Source organism: Hydra vulgaris, chromosome 11 (genome assembly GCF_038396675.1).
Source record: "Hydra vulgaris chromosome 11, alternate assembly HydraT2T_AEP".
NCBI classification, from domain to species: Eukaryota; Metazoa; Cnidaria; class Hydrozoa; order Anthoathecata; family Hydridae; genus Hydra; species Hydra vulgaris.
In genome coordinates, this window is record NC_088930.1 from 16543716 (window position 1) to 16560000 (window position 16285).

General features: G+C 28.0%; 1 protein-coding gene and 1 long non-coding RNA gene across 2 annotated transcripts in view; one reads left to right on the forward strand and one right to left on the reverse strand.

Annotated features, from left to right (window-relative positions):
- Positions 1 to 4688: 4688 nt before the first annotated feature.
- The window catches only part of LOC100215119 (glucocorticoid-induced transcript 1 protein), a 15473-nt gene continuing 3876 nt past the window's right edge, over positions 4689 to 16285 (reverse strand). Inside the window, exons 2-6 of the mRNA XM_065810277.1 lie at positions 7012 to 7154; positions 6514 to 6618; positions 6151 to 6402; positions 5482 to 5855; positions 4689 to 5241 (exon numbers count right to left, since the gene is read on the reverse strand). Of these exons, the coding sequence (XP_065666349.1) occupies positions 5130 to 5241; positions 5482 to 5855; positions 6151 to 6402; positions 6514 to 6618; positions 7012 to 7154 (986 nt within the window). The 3' untranslated portion in view covers positions 4689 to 5129. The remainder of the gene's footprint in view (positions 5242 to 5481; positions 5856 to 6150; positions 6403 to 6513; positions 6619 to 7011; positions 7155 to 16285) is intronic.
- LOC136087469 (uncharacterized) overlaps positions 13857 to 16285 on the forward strand; it is a 3763-nt gene continuing 1334 nt past the window's right edge. Inside the window, exons 1-3 of the long non-coding RNA XR_010641811.1 lie at positions 13857 to 14082; positions 14201 to 14341; positions 14482 to 16285. The exon at positions 14482 to 16285 is cut by the window's right edge and continues 1334 nt beyond it. This is a non-coding gene — a long non-coding RNA (uncharacterized LOC136087469). The remainder of the gene's footprint in view (positions 14083 to 14200; positions 14342 to 14481) is intronic.

The following is a 16285-nucleotide window of genomic DNA, read 5'->3' on the forward strand; positions in this document are numbered from 1 at the left end:
TTCTAACTATTTTATTTATATTAAATGAATATAGTTTTGGTTTGGTGATATGATTTATTTTTTTAATATATTTTTAATTATATTATCATTATTATATTATATTATTATTACTATTATTATTAATGTTATGATAATAAATGTAATAAATTAAAGTCATTAATAGATATCAGTGGCGGATCCAGCATTTTTTGATCTTTGAGATAGCTAACTTCCAGACATGGAGCTAACTCCAAACATTTACATGTTTATACTTATGTTAAATAATGAGAGTTTGCAAAAAATTGCGATGATTGGAGGCTGGGAACAAAAAAGCCCCAACATTTTTGCAACACCTACCCCAAATGTGTGAGCAACAAGTTGATAAAATAATTTTTGTACTATTCTCAACTAGGCTTATGTTGATAATTTTTAAGTTTCATAGTATTATCTCTAAGCGTTTAAAAATTATGACAATATAAAGTTTAAACTCCCCTCAATTTGAGGGGGTTGTAATTTTTATATGGTCATAATTTTTGAACGCTGAGAGATAATACTATGAAACTTAAAAATTATCGATGAATATAAGTCTAGTTGAGAATAGTACAAAAATTATTTTTTGGGGCAAATGTAGCAAAAATTTTTGGGGCTTTTTTATACCCAGCCTCCAATCATCGCAATTTTTTGCAAACTCTCATTATTTGACATAAGTATAAACATATAAATGTTTGGAGTTAGCTCCATGTCTGGAAGTTAGCTATCTCAAAGAAAAAAAATGCTGGATCCACGACTGGATATAATATTATATTTTAATAACTTTATTTTTGTTTCTTTAGTTGTTGTTTGTCTGTTATTTTATTACTATATTATTTATTATTGTTATATTAGTTAGTCTTGTACTGTTTGCACTGTCCCCCGACATAGTCTCTTCAAAAAGATTCCTTTGCATTTTTTCTTTATAAAAATGGTATTGTAATAATTTTGCTATATAGTGAACAGTTTTTATTTTTATTGGTAAATTATGTTGATTGATTTACATTCCAGCTTATGAAAACGCCAAGAATGTATACTAGGAGACCGGGCTCTAGAAAATATGTAGACTACTCTCAAAAAAAACTTCAACACTACCGTTCTGTTATTAATGAAGGTCGAATGAGCCAGAGTGCAGCATCAAAACATTTTGACATAAATAGAATTACCATCCAAAATAAGCTAAAGCTAAAACACAATCAAAACCCTGGACATCCTACAACATTTACTGCTTTGGAAAAATCTGCTTTTGTTGCTCACATCTTGGCCGTGTCTGAGTTTTACAATAAAGCTAAAATCTGAATTTGATTTTAGGTTTATTGTGAAAGATTACTTCTCTTCCCAAAGATAAACCCCCGGAAATTCCAAAGTCCCTAAACAAATTCCCGGAAAAAAAGTTTTTATTGGGTATATTTTGTCATCACACACCAGTCAGAATGTATAAAACTGTGTCAAGTAAGTATCATAGTATTTGTGTGTTTACCACCTAACCATCGCATTTGACACTTATTTTATGCCACTAAAAAGTAAGTGGAAAACCGTTTTGAATTTGTGGAAAGAATCACCTGCCTGTAAAAAATCCACAACACTTCCAAAAGAACACTTTCCCATCACTTCTAAAAAAAAGTGCTGAAACTAATGAAAGACACTTCTAGTGAAAATTTGATACCAGATTTCGCTAAGTGTGGAACATTTCCTTGCGATAAAGAACCTCTTATTGACTGCCTCCCACTGTAGTATCAATCATCTGTTGATCTAAGTCTTATTTCTAAAGGATTTATCAGTCATTTCAATAACAGTTGAGCAGATTTTGGACCTTCAATATTAAAGTGCAAAAAGAAATTAAATGTTGCACCAAGAAAAGGAATCTGTCCTGACTCAGAAGAAAAAGATGTTATACCAGTCAGAAATACCATATAAGATCCTAGAAAAGAAAAAAAATTAAATGTGATATTTCTAGTGCAACATCTAACAGTGAATATAAGTATAAGCTACGTGGCTTTAAATCTGATTGAAACAATTATTTTTAAAAATTAAATATTTATGTTGAGTAGATACCTACCTACCAATTTATTATTACAGAACAAACAAAATATTTAATACAATATACAAAGTTTTTTGTATTAATTCAATTCATATTAAAGGACACTTGTTATAACAATACGGAGGTATTTCCTCAAGAAAATTTTAAGTAAGTAATTTTCATAACATTATGAAGGTATTTACTCAAGTAATTTGTAAGTAAATGAAACAAAATAGCTAATCAAGTATAAATGGCTTATCGAAACACCAACTTTAGGCCACTTTTTGAAAAACTAAAAAGTATATATTTTAATCTATTTTATAAATCAATTAGCTTGACTTAAAGGTTGATATCTTTATCAATAATTTGAATAAAAAAAAAATTGAAAACTTTGAAGAGTAAAATTAAAAACAGAGCAAAGTGAAAATCAAAATTTGCAATTAAGTGGATTATGGTAACCCCAAGTTACGGTATTTGAAACTTTTTAATATAATTTTGTTTTATTTGAATACCAGGTACACTTTTGTAGTAGTACCGAGGTAAAAGTAGTACCAGAAACAACTTTTAAAATATTTTTTTTACATATTTGTTAGGTACACTTTAAAGGTTTAAGGGTCTTGGGACACCTCTGAAATAAATTTTTAAATATACTATTATTTTATTATGAAGAAAACATTTAGAGCTCAGACAAGGTAACTTTTTATAATTGTTGTTTTTCGATACACCCAAATAAACATATATACACATATATATAATAGAAAGAATATATTCACAAATTTATATCCAATAAACATTAAATGCAACTAGAAAATTAAATGCAAAAAATACAATAGTGAGCCAACGTTGGTTTTTTGTAATTTGCGATGCCGCATTTAAAATCAAAATGATATAAAAACAACGTTGGCGACCAATGTTGTTTTTATATCATTTTTATTACGCTTCTACCGTGCTAAATTTAGAGAAGAATAGCAGGCAATGAGTAAATGCGGATTCCTACGCACAAGAAATGGAACGGAAAAGAAAACTCATCACTCAACGTAATAAAGGCTATTAAATATTTAGTAAAACTTAAATCGAAATTTTTGATAAAAATATTATACTTGATAATCTATAACTTTAACTTAAGGTTTTAAATGAAATAAATTAAAATTTATCTTTGTTTAATACAACTACTTCTGCTTGTATTTTAAAAAAATTTTCTAAAGTTTTTTTTTGTTTATACAAGCCTTTTTTTGAACTTCATTAGGATTTTTCCTTGTCGATTTGCTTCTAATTGAATTAAATAAAACTAAAAAACGTCCTTAATTTTGACATGATTATGATCAAAACTTTTACAAAGTGTTTATATCCGTAAATTTTCTGGAAAACATGCTTTTTTCACTTAAAGTTAAAATGTTGTCCACTTAATAAAAAAAAGTTCTTGCACCGAACAAAGTGATCACTTAAAAATAGCGTTCAAGAACTTGAAATTTCACAGGTCTGGAAATTAAAGTCAAAATTAAGATTCCATAATATACCGCAATTATATTATATTAAGTTTTATAACATAAAATCTTGATAGGCATTTTACGTTTTAAATAAATTTTAAAAGATTGTTGGCTGTCCCCAGTAAACTTTGGTGTTTTTCTACTTTAATCGTTTATTTTGCAGGCCAGATTTTTTACGTAAATATCTTGATTGTTTAAACTAATAACGGACTGACGGCAATTTCTTGAAAAGCACCATAACTACAATGCTTAAACTGTTTTCCTTTCGTTTCCGTTCCTTAATATGGGCTATGAAAGTAAAAACACGCAATCTTGAAATTAAGAACACGGTTTTAGTACTACTCTATACAATAACAAAACACAAATTAAAGCTAAAGTTAGAATAGGACGTGTATTAAATAGTAAATAAAACTAGTATTTCTTTGTATATAAATTAATTTGTAAATTAGAGAAAAAATAAACATGTTACGAAATGTACTTTTTAATTACTTACAAAAATGGGTATTATCTTCAGGGATTGATCCAAAAGCAAAATGTAAGGAAAAAATAAAACTTTTAGAAACAAAAAAACTTTATAAAGATTTTTTGTTTCTAAAAAAATACTGCAAAACTTAATTAATCTTATGGATTATATTCAAAACCAGAATTTACGAATAAAAACGGTTAAAAAGAAAAAAATATCTACAATGGATTCTTTGATTAGAAAATGCATAAAATCTTATTACTTTAAACAAAAGAAAAAGGAAAAAGACCCACAAAACGAAACGCTATCCACCGAAAATCTCTGTTCGTATATGTGTATTTACATGTTTGCGTATATACATTAATATGGGTGGCGAAGAATATAAACATAAAGGTTGATTGGTTCGTATTCTTTTGACTATAAAACGAGTGTTGCTACCATAAATAGTTCCAGTTATTCTACCATGCTTGATAATTTTGTGAAACTATCTTATGATCCATTCACAGCTAGAATTTCAACAAAGAGTAGCCAAAGCGCAAACATCAAAAGAAACAACGGTGTTGCTACGTAACTTTTTAAACTAACGCATAATTTCAAGAAGTAATTATAACTGACAACAACTGCAAGCGAAGCTCAAAATGATTTTATTTTAATAAAATGATCACTTAAATGATCTTTTTTTAATTCAAGCACAAAAAAAATTTAAAGGTTATTTTAATATAAATTAATTGTCTTCTAAACAACAACTTAAATATTTATTTAAATATTGGAATATGTTTACATATAAATTATTTTTTTAAATAAACAAAAGCTAAAAAAAAACTCTGAGTACAATTTTTACTAATGTACGCGTGTTTATATAGACATACATATTTTATATATAGACGCGTGTTTATATAGACATACATATATTAATAAATTACATATGCAAAGGCTTCAAAAATCACGCGGAACAGATGTGTATATGTGTAAGTATGTGTATATATATATATATATATATATATATATATATATATATATATATATATATATATATATATATATATATATATATATATATATATATATACACAAAACAATTTTTTAACATAAGAAATAAGAAACGGACTTCTTACTGTGAATAAATAATTTTTTAATGAACTGTTTAGTATCAAAGTTCTGTAGATAAAGAACAGAAAGGCGAATCTCTGCTGAATTGAATTGTGCATTTAGAAACGTCTGGGCACGAATAAAATTCATTCGAACTAATTGAATTTCTTTCTCTAAAAACCAACCAAATTAACATAAATTATACTAAATTAAATTATTTACAAATATTTTTCCTAAATCACCGCTCTAAAGCATTAAATAAAAAATTTAAATAATTTATTTATATTAAGTAAAATTTTTTGAGATTTTATCTAATATAAATAAATCAGACTTTTAATACTATTGAGATTTATGAATAACTTCTTGTATAAAGAGTTAGAATTTAAAGAAATTAAAAATAACAACAAACTCACTTTTTTATATCTTCTCCACATAAAGGAATTTCCGCTCCATCAGGAGGACCTCGCGAAAACCAGAATGAATTATTAGGTTTTGGAGAAGAAGCATTCTTTGAATTGCGTAAAGATATATCTAAAGATTCTTTCGAATATAATTCAATAGATGTACGCCTATGTGGGTTAGGAGGGTCTTTAAAAGTTTCTTTTTGTTCTGTTGGTGAAGAAGACCAAGAGGGAGATACAGATCGGCTTCTTCTATCTTTTTCAGAAGGAGATAGTGGTGCGTTATCAATCCACCCGTTCGAGGTTTGTGTTTGAGTATTGATATTTTTTATTGTTAAACCAGGAATAGGAGGTCGCCTACCTTCGGGAGGAGTACGTGCAAATATCTTACAATAAAATCCAAGTATTAGAAAGAAAAAAAAAAAAAGAAGTTAAAAGTAAAATTATTCTTTTTAGAGTAAAACACTTTAAGAATTTTAGTCTAAATTCAATTCAATTTAAAATAAAATTTTTAATGAGAAACAAATCATGATTTTGATGACAAATTGAGTGAAAAGAGGGATTTAGGACATCAATTCAACCAATCTGAATTTGACACAACTTTAGGCGTCAAATTTAAATTGGCTACTGCAATTAGTTAAAATTTAAAAATAAATAAAATAAAGCATAAGGGATACTTACATAGTCATTGCCTAAATCAAGTCCTTCGAGCTCGAAATTCAGACCCTCAACACTTCGACGTGTATGAAGGGTGGAATATTTTGGACTAGAAGGTACTTGAGGAATACAGACTGGTTTTGAAGAATTATATGGCGAAGGAGTAAAATAGTGCTGTGTTATAGAAGCAGAATGGTTTCCATGTACAGGTGATTGTTTACCATAAGCTGGTTGTGAAGAATTCTGTTTTGAGCGTTGTAAAACTTGGCGAAATATCTGGAAAAAAATTAAAGTCAAAACAATTATAAGATAACAAGTCAAAAACTATTATAAGATCTGTTTAAGTCCTCAAGTTCATGAATGTAACTCAAAACATAAATTTAATACTTGTTTTGATCCTATTGTGGCAATCGATTTTCTGTGATCATAATTTATGGTTGCAATGTTTTCGTATAAAGGAATATCATCTGTCTCAATCCAGTGACATGGTGTCTAAGAAACAACAAAGAATTTAAAAAGATAACAAATTTTACAAAGAAACTTTAACATTATATCATGTATTATTATGTTGAAAAAAGTAATAATATTCAGTAATATATTCAAAAAAAAAAATTAAATATGAATAGAAGGAAACTGCTTTTTAATGGATGTTTAAAACTTTCCTTATTTTTTGAAAATTTTTTAAAATTTAAAGAGAATACTACAAAGTCAAAATAAAAAAATCCTCTGGATCCTTTAGGTGATAAATTTTTTTGAAAGAAAAAAAAAAAAAAAAATTGAAATCGTATGTAAATATAAAAACTATGACATCATCATACTCTTTTTTAACTCCAACAATCAAAGTCAAAAAAATTAAAAAATAAAATTTTTTATTATTATTATTACTTGAGTAGCTTTGTTTTTGGCATTTTTTATAACATAAGAACCATCAGACACAACTTCACGAGGCCACTGTCCATTCATGTATGATGACAAAGTTTCTAGAGAGTTTGTTCTTCTAATATGTTTCTTGACAGGTTTAAAAAGTTCTAAAAAAAATTTATTCATAAGCTTAAAAATCAAAGCAAAAATAATGAATGACATAAAATAAATGTAAAAAAAAAAGTAAACTTTCATAATTTTTTAATCATTTTTTACTTGGTATAAATATACGGGGGGTTGAATAAGTGCGAATTTCATAAATGCAAACTGGCATGCTAGCAAGTGCAAAACAGTTGCAAAAACTACCATATATGCGGCATAAGTGTACCAGAAGAATTTGCAAACATTGACATAAACGCATATTTATTAAACATTAGCATAAGTAAGAAATGGCATAAGTATGAAGCAGTTGCAAAAACTTTGGCATAGGTGGAAACTGGCATGAGTGCCCTAAAGGAATTTGCAAACATTGACATAAGTGTGAATTGGCGTTTAAGTAAACTGTCATAAGTGTGAAGCATAAACTGGCATATGCGTAAATTGACAAAAAAAGTGCGCCAAAAGAAATTGCAAAAACTGGAATAAGAGCGCCAAAGAATTTGAAAAAATTGGCATAGAATTTGCGACTTATGGCAATATTTGCAAATTTTTTCAGCGTAATTATTACAATTCGGATTAATGGCAATAATTGAAAATTCTTTCACTACACTTATGCCAGTTCGCACATATGCTAGTTTTTGCAACTGATTCGCAATTATGCAAATTTGCACTTATTTAGGGTTGCCAGATGCACGGTTGCCTAAAGGAGACATACAAAAGCCAAAAGGAGGACAAAGGAGGACAGCTGTTTTTATGATGAGCACAGATTGAGAGGGGGGGGGGGGGAAGATTCAGATCTTCTAGCCATGGTACTGACACTGGATGAGAATAAACAACTAAGTATGTTATATAAGAACAATATATGCGACAGTACACAAAGATACTGGGTAAATTGCAGGTATTATAAACTATTACCTTATAATAATAAAAACGTAAAAATATCGAAAGTATGGCAACAACAATAAACATCCTAACAAGATTTTAAATTATCTTTAACATGTTTTTTTTGCAGACTACGCATCTATTTAATCAAGTTGTTGCAAACTCGTGTAACATTCTCCAATTTACAATTGCAATTAATACTTTTCAATAATAAAAAAAAAGAATGCAATGTTCAGATATACAGTGTTTTGAGAGATTATATTATTTAGAATAAGATGTTTGTCAAATAACATTTTCTTGGAGAGGTCAATTTAGGCAAAAGGTTTTCGTTAGCAATCATATAAAACTGTTCGCAGGTAAGGTTGTTTAAATCATACTTTGCAAGAACGATGCCCTTTACAGAGTTAACTAAAAGTCTGTTCCTTTCCTTTGTCCATTGAGCATTAATCAACAAGAACACTCTTTTAACATTTCTGTTGTGTCCTGGGATGCAGAAGAATACTTCACAAATTTTAAGTATCTCTGAGAAGCAACTCGCATTTGGACAAGTTTTAAAAAACAAAACCCACTGTTCATGCAAGGGTATTTCAAAAAACTGCTCATTTTTGCCATGCACAAATGATTTTAGATTACAGTATTGGTCAAACAACTGCACATTATCCAAAATGATACTTTTTTCTTTCAGGTATAAAATAAATACCAACAGATCATCAAACATGCTGTCTTTTACTTTATTTAAAAACATCCAATTAAAACACTGAAGCATATCAAAAGGTTTCAAATACTTTTCTAAATAAAGAATGCATGCTTTGTACACAAGCTTTGTACGCTTAACTTCTGCCACAAAGTAGGCAGAAGTTAAGCGGCTTCTTCTCACTTTAAAGGCTTCTTCTCACTTTAAAGGCTTCTTCTCACTTTCTAAGTATGAAGGAATGCCTAATCTATTACGACAAAAAAGTTCCTTAGCTTTTTCTTTTTTGATCTTATACTATAAAACCAAATTGTGCACTTAAAAAAATTGCACTTCAAATCTAAACAAAATATGTCAATTTACCAATAAACTGATAAAAGTAACTTACAGATTTACCACTGATGGATAAAATTTCATTACAAAATATATCCATAGCTCTTCCAAATCACTTTCATAAAAATTTTTTTTAGGGGGATAACTAATGGTTTAAATACTCTAACACTGTTATAATAGCTAGTTTTACAGATAGTAACAACTAATTTGTTAATTAATCTCTTGTAACAGCTAATTTAAAATTAATCTCCGCTTGAATTGTAATCCTAAATATTTCAAAATGTTTAAAAATGTTTTGGTCAATTGTTTGACCAATAAATTTTACTTATTTGCTAACTTTTCCAATTAATCTGGATTTTTTAAATGTTAACTATTTTTCATTAATAAATGCATGCAAAGACTTGAATAGACATAAAAAATTATGTAATAATTTTTGTATTATTTTGTTTTAGGAAATTAAGTCCTATAAAAGACCAAATGACAAATCTTTGTGTATTGATATTATTCTCCATAAGACTTTAAAACAAACTCCTACTTTAATTAATAATAACTAAATCAGAAATTCTCTTATAAAAATATTTTGAACTCCTTAAAATGAAGATTAAAATGAACTCTTAAAAAAGATAAAATAATTTATAATTAAAAAAAAAAAAAAAAAAAAAGGTTTAATCCCCAAGCAAAAATATTTCAGAAAATAAAGGAAAACCATATACAATTATTACACAAACATCTTCCCTAAAATAAATTGTATATAAAATTGTAAATACTATTTTAGCAAGTTATAACTGGACAAAAAAATCCAAAATAATTATAAAAAACCAAAACACTAATAAAAAAGTTTTTATTAAAAAAATTGATTTTCCTATGAATAGAATGTTTTAATTGATGATTTTTTTTCTTCAATTTTAATTTTTAAAAATTTTAAATTTTTTATATTCCGAATTTTTTTGAATTCTTCCTTATTTTATGTTAGAAAAAACGATGGTTTTTTCCATTAACTGTCGTTTTAAATCAAAATCTAATAAACTAAACAAGAAACAGTTTAAAAGTTTAAAAAAGATTTTTCTTTATCAGATAGATTACTAGCCTAAAACTAAAGCCCTTGGTTTATGCAGCAGCACTTCTTACATTACTTATTTTTTTTATCTTACATGTTCTACCTATTTAGTTGACACTTTGTCATTAAAAATATGTTGAGCAAATACCAACTGAAGTAAAGTGCCGAAATAGTGTCTGAAATGATCGCCTAACTTTTCTTTATATTGGCTTTGGCTATTGTAAGCATAAAAATAAATACACATGATAGTTTGGAGCAAAAAAAAATATTTATAAAAATATTTACCGTTTATATTTTTTTAAATCTAATAACTAAATTAAAAGTAAAATAAAGTAAAGTAAACTAAATTAAAAGTAAAATAAAGATCCTAAAATAAGCAGCTTCTCAAGAATGGCTTCAAGATCCTGATATACTGAGGACACTGACATGTATACTGAGGACACTGACATGTATACTGAGGACACTGACAATGCAATTGAAAATGTTAATTTTTTAATGTCCTATTAGTTAATTAATACAATAATCAGTTTTTATTATAGCCAAATAAGGTAATTTAAAAAAAATAAACATGCATGACAGCTATTACTTAATACGTCACGCTTTCATACAAGCTATTTACAACACATTAAACTTTTTTTCAGAAGTCCATTTCAAAAGCAAATTTTACAACTAGTCCGCTGGATTAACTGAAAAAATCACCCCAACCTAGAATAAAATACTATAAAACTAAGGAAAGATAATTTAATGTTGATTCATACTTGTATAAGAATTGTAGAAAATGAAAAACTTATAAGATATGCTTATTACTTTAACGCAACATTATATAGATTCAAAGAGTTTTACAGTACCCACGGGTTTTAAAACATTTAATATTACATGGTAGTTAATTGTGCATGTTGTAAAGGCTTATATTTTCATTAAACATTTTAGTAAATACTTTCAAGTAATAATTAAAAATTATATGATTGTTTTAGTATTTTAAGTTAATTTAAAGTGTAAAAAGTGTCGCCCCTAATTTTTTAAACTAAACGGTAAAAAACATTATTTAGTAGTTTAAATCTCTAAGTGGCTAGTTGATCATCTTTCAAAATTTGGATGTCAATTTCATGCCTGGAAAGTGCAATCATCTCTGGAGCATCAAAGAATTAACTCGCACTATCAGCAAGTTTAAAGAGCACTTATAACTTATACATGCATAGTAAAGGTTTGACACCACCTCTGCAACATATGGAAAAGGAAACCCCAGCTTTTCAAGTCTAATAACTTTTAAGAAACATCACTGTTATGACAAACTTTTGGACAGATAAAGATGCAATTAGTACAGCAGCAATTTTGGCATTTAAAATTATTCACAATGCAGCACTATTTGAAACATAGTTAATGACAAAATTATAGTTTGCATAATTAATTCCATTTGCATAATTAATCCCATTTTGATAGTTAATAGTATAAAAATAACTAAAAACTTTTCTTTGAAGATATCAAAAGTATTTGGAAATGACTTGCTATCATTAAACCTCATAAGCCCATCTTTAAAACTCTTTACGCATCCATCTTCAAATTATTAAATGAAAGTTAATGAATGTTTGAATCTTAATCCTGAAGACTGGGGATGGAAAAAAGAAAACAATGCTCTTATCCCAATAACAACCAATAACGATGTAGCCCTTCTAAGTGTTCTAAGATGGCATTGTAAAATGTCTTTAAAAAACCTGTGTGGTTCGAATACTTGTCAAAAACATGGTCTTAAATGTGTTTCCACCTGTGGTGGTTGTCAAGGAGGAAATTGCATAACAAATAGGTGATTTTAATAATTAAATTAAATATTAATGCAATTTGTTACCATTTTTTAATATAAATGAAACATTCCACAATGGTAAATTAAAAATATGTTTTTTACTTTTGCAAAACTGAGGACATAAGAAGCATATTTTAAGATTAATTTGATTAATTTTTTACTCTTAAGTCAAATCCTTTTTCAATAGTTTTTATTTTAGATTTTATCTCATAACATTTTTGTTATTAAAGGTACATACTAAATAAATAATAAAAAACAATAAACACTGAAGAGTCTTATTACTTACTGTGTTTTTTATAGTTTGTTTCATAAACATATTTAATCATATTCTCTAAACAATTTGTTTTTAACCAACAAATATAAATCAGCATTAAAATATCTTTCTAACAATATCTGAAAAGTACATTTTTGAAAAAAAAAATTTTGATCACAAAAATTATTACCCTTTTTAATTAGGCACAAAAGAACACCATCCGGTGGTCCAAATGAAGGGGCTTTTTTTTGGTGACTTATCATATATATATATATATATATATATATATATATATATATATATATATATATATATATATATATATATATATATATATATATATATATATATATATATATATATATATATAGCTCTATAGTACTTTATTCCTGGTTGCATCAAAATTCTACAGGTTTAAACATTTCTGACTCCTCTGCATGATTAAATAAATGACAAGGCCTAATTCCAAAGATGGTTCTGAACACATTCTTGATTGGTGCAGAGGAACAAATGCTGTTAAATTATATATAAAGTGCCCAAAAGCGTGCTCTGCCTGTCACAAAAGATACCATTTTATCCCTTTTTTTGTGTGTTAATATCTGATTTTTTTGTTTATATCTGATGAAAGGATTCTCCTTGAGATTAACAGAAATCTGCCTTTTAAATTAGGGGGCAAACAACTTACAAAAATAAAAGCATTTATTTTTTAGCATGAAACATTCATGATTCATTTTCTAATGAACAGTTAAAGCCATTAGATCTTTATTGCATTTTTTCATGCTTTTACTATAGATTCAAATTTTGATAGTGACTACCAAAAATGTGTGCCAGATTTCCCAGCAAATATACAATGTAATGGTCTTAAAAGAAAATCAACAAAAGTTAATTAAATCACTTAAAGTTAGTTGCCTTCCCCCCTTTGATTGGTGCCATCCCAAACCCACTCCCCCCAAACCCTCACCTTAGTGGGGAGGGGGGGTCCAGACCACTGATTACCTATAATAAAATAGAATTACATAGGCCAGTTGGCAGATTAGAGGGGCACTGGTTTCTAGTAACACATACAACCGTTGGTGATTGAAAAAAAGGGTTATTTTAAAATGCTGGCATTTTTGGTGTGGATTTGACAAGTTTATAATGTTTGCATTTTCAGATAGTTGGGTCTAATGGTTTTATATGCTGTTAATCTTAGATCAAAACAAAGTGTAGAAAAATTTACAAGCATCTCAAAATGGCTAAAAATTGGACTTTTTATGCGAGTGGACATATTGCTTTTAGATATATTTGAGTTCTAAACTGCAACAAGCTGCCTATATTTTGCCCATTTATTGCAGAGAGTAGTAGCTAATCAGAAAACTTATCTGTAAAGACTTGTAGATGAATAGAATAATGTTACAATTATTTTCATTTTGGAATATTTTAGAAATTTTATGATTTTTTCCAAAGTTGAGGAGGTCATAATTTTTTCTACTTTAACACAAGTTAATAAAAACCACTTTTTTAAAGAGAGAACTATCCAGAAAAAAGTTCTAGAAAAAATGAGACACTTGTTGAAAATAAGAAAAAAGTTATACAGCTCTAAAGTAGTCTGTTTTGACCATTTGTAAATCAAGGGGGGCCACTGCTGTACATATATACACACATGTGCATGTATCTATAAGCTATAATTTCTACTTTCATTTTATTTCATTAGGGATTCATTCTTCATAAAGAGACACCCAAATAAAGTTACACGCAGCAAAAAATCTTCGAGCATAACAAGAATAAATGTTAGCAAGCAAGTAATACAGCAATGGTTTGCATACTTAGGAGCACGCTTGGCAGAAAATGATATTCTTGACATAAAAAATGAGGCAAGAAGGAATTTTGATAAAGATGACTAATTTTATAGAATCACTGGGAGCAGGCGCTACTATAAAGTTGTAAGTTACTTTTACTCATTAAACTTTCAAACTATTTTTCAAGCTTTTTTATAAAAAAAAAAATCAATAGCTATACAAATATCTATCCATTAAAATTTGTGCATAAAAACTTTTATAGATGTTCATTTGGATGCTATGACTTGGTCGTTGAATGTTCTCGTTTAAAATTATTGCATTTTTCCACAAGGGAAAAATGGTTTAATTATTTACAAAGAATACAGATAGAATATCAACAAGCCCTGTAGAGGCAAGTAGCCATGTAAAAGATAATACTTTCATTTACTTTAAATTCTATTTAAATAGCATAACCTATATTAAGTTGCATGTATTCTGTAAATGTTTACCCTCACACTCCAATTTAATATTGTTTTCTTGCATTTTCAATTTCTTTTTTTTTAGGAACAATCACAACATTTTTCTTACCTTCTCCTGCCTACATCAACATTGCTTTCTAAATCAACAGCTATAAGCAAAGCCTTACTTCATAGATGGTTTCCTTATCCAAAGAAGACTGTTCCTAAAGTAAGGACAGTAGCTCAAGAACTCCATAAATCTGCCTTGACAACGCCTTAAGTAGTTTCCATGCTAGGGGATATCCAACAAAAAAAGAAAAAAACTATTGCTGCCAAAAAAGTTCACAAACAAGTCTGATTGGCTGTTGCAGAAAAGCTGCAGAAAAGAAGAAAAACACCTATGGTTGGTGTTAAAAGAAAGTTAAGCTGTGATGCTAAGAAAATCACTTTAAAAAATATTTGAATACTGGAGAATAAAAATGTTGATTTTAAAATATGTTGTCTTGTGTTCAAAATCTTGACATTTTAGGGACTATAAGGCCTTTATTTTCGGATGTCAGTCACTTTATGTGTATCATAAAAAGCAACTATCCTTTTATAAAATAAAAATTTGAGATCGATAATTTATGAAACAACGAGTGAGAAATTATTTATATGACTAGGTAAAAAAAAAAGAAAAAGAAGTTGACCACTAGTTGGTTTACCCTACATTCTAACACAAAAAAGTTAACCTTATTAATGGCAATCAATTGCCAGTAATAAGGTTATCATAAAAAGTAACAAAACTCACTTTGATAATTTTTATGCTGAAATAGTTTGATTTTTGCAAATCTTGTGTCAACAACTTTTTCAATGTGTGAAACAACCGAGTGTTTTGTTTCCTGTGTGTTTTAAAACTTATCTAAATATTGACTTGGAATAAAGTTGTTGTTTTAGGCAGGGATAGCTCAGTGCACTTCTTAATTGACAACTACTTCTGTATTCAATTTTATAACATGCAAGAGACATTTTAAATACTAATAATGTTTACTGTAATTATTTTTCTCCTTTAGTCTTTATTTATTTGTTCAACAACAATCTTAAATATTAATTCATAATAGAATACTACACCTTTATGTTTAATCTATTATTTATAATTAATCTTAAAAATAAAATATCTTGAATAATTTTTTTTTATAACTTTTTGCTGTTTTTTATATTAAAAAATATTTTATATCAAAATACAATTAGGCATTACACTTGAAAAAAAATTACACAAGGAAAACCTATATCGAGATTAAAATACAACATCACCATTATGTTGTTACCATGATGACCACTATGATGATACCACCATGATAATGTTAATGATGATCATCATCACCATAATCAGGAGCTCCAAAAATGTAAAGAAAATTATAGACAATATTTGGGGAAAAAATAGGACTTATAGGTTATAAAAGCAATCAATTTTTGAACTAGGAGTCCTATGTATAATGGCGGCAAGGACTTCAGTAAGTTCCAAGTCACTAATTCTCTTTAAATTCTTTTTTAAATTGCAGATTATAAGTTACCCAAGAAAAAACATAGATTTAAAACCGGATCATCATCATCAAAACAATCGTCACCATTATTATCACCACCAGCACCATCATCATTATCATCACCACCACCACCACCACCATCATAATCTTTATGAATACCACAACTATCATTATCATCATCATCATCATCATCATTATCATCTTCATCACACCACATCATCATCATCATTTTTATCACCACCACAATCATAATCATCATCATCATCATCATCATCATCATCATCATCATCATCATCATCATCATCACCACCACCAGCAATGATGATCATTGCCATCACCACCACTACAACCATCCTCATCATCCCAGTCAAAGTCAAATTTCAACTT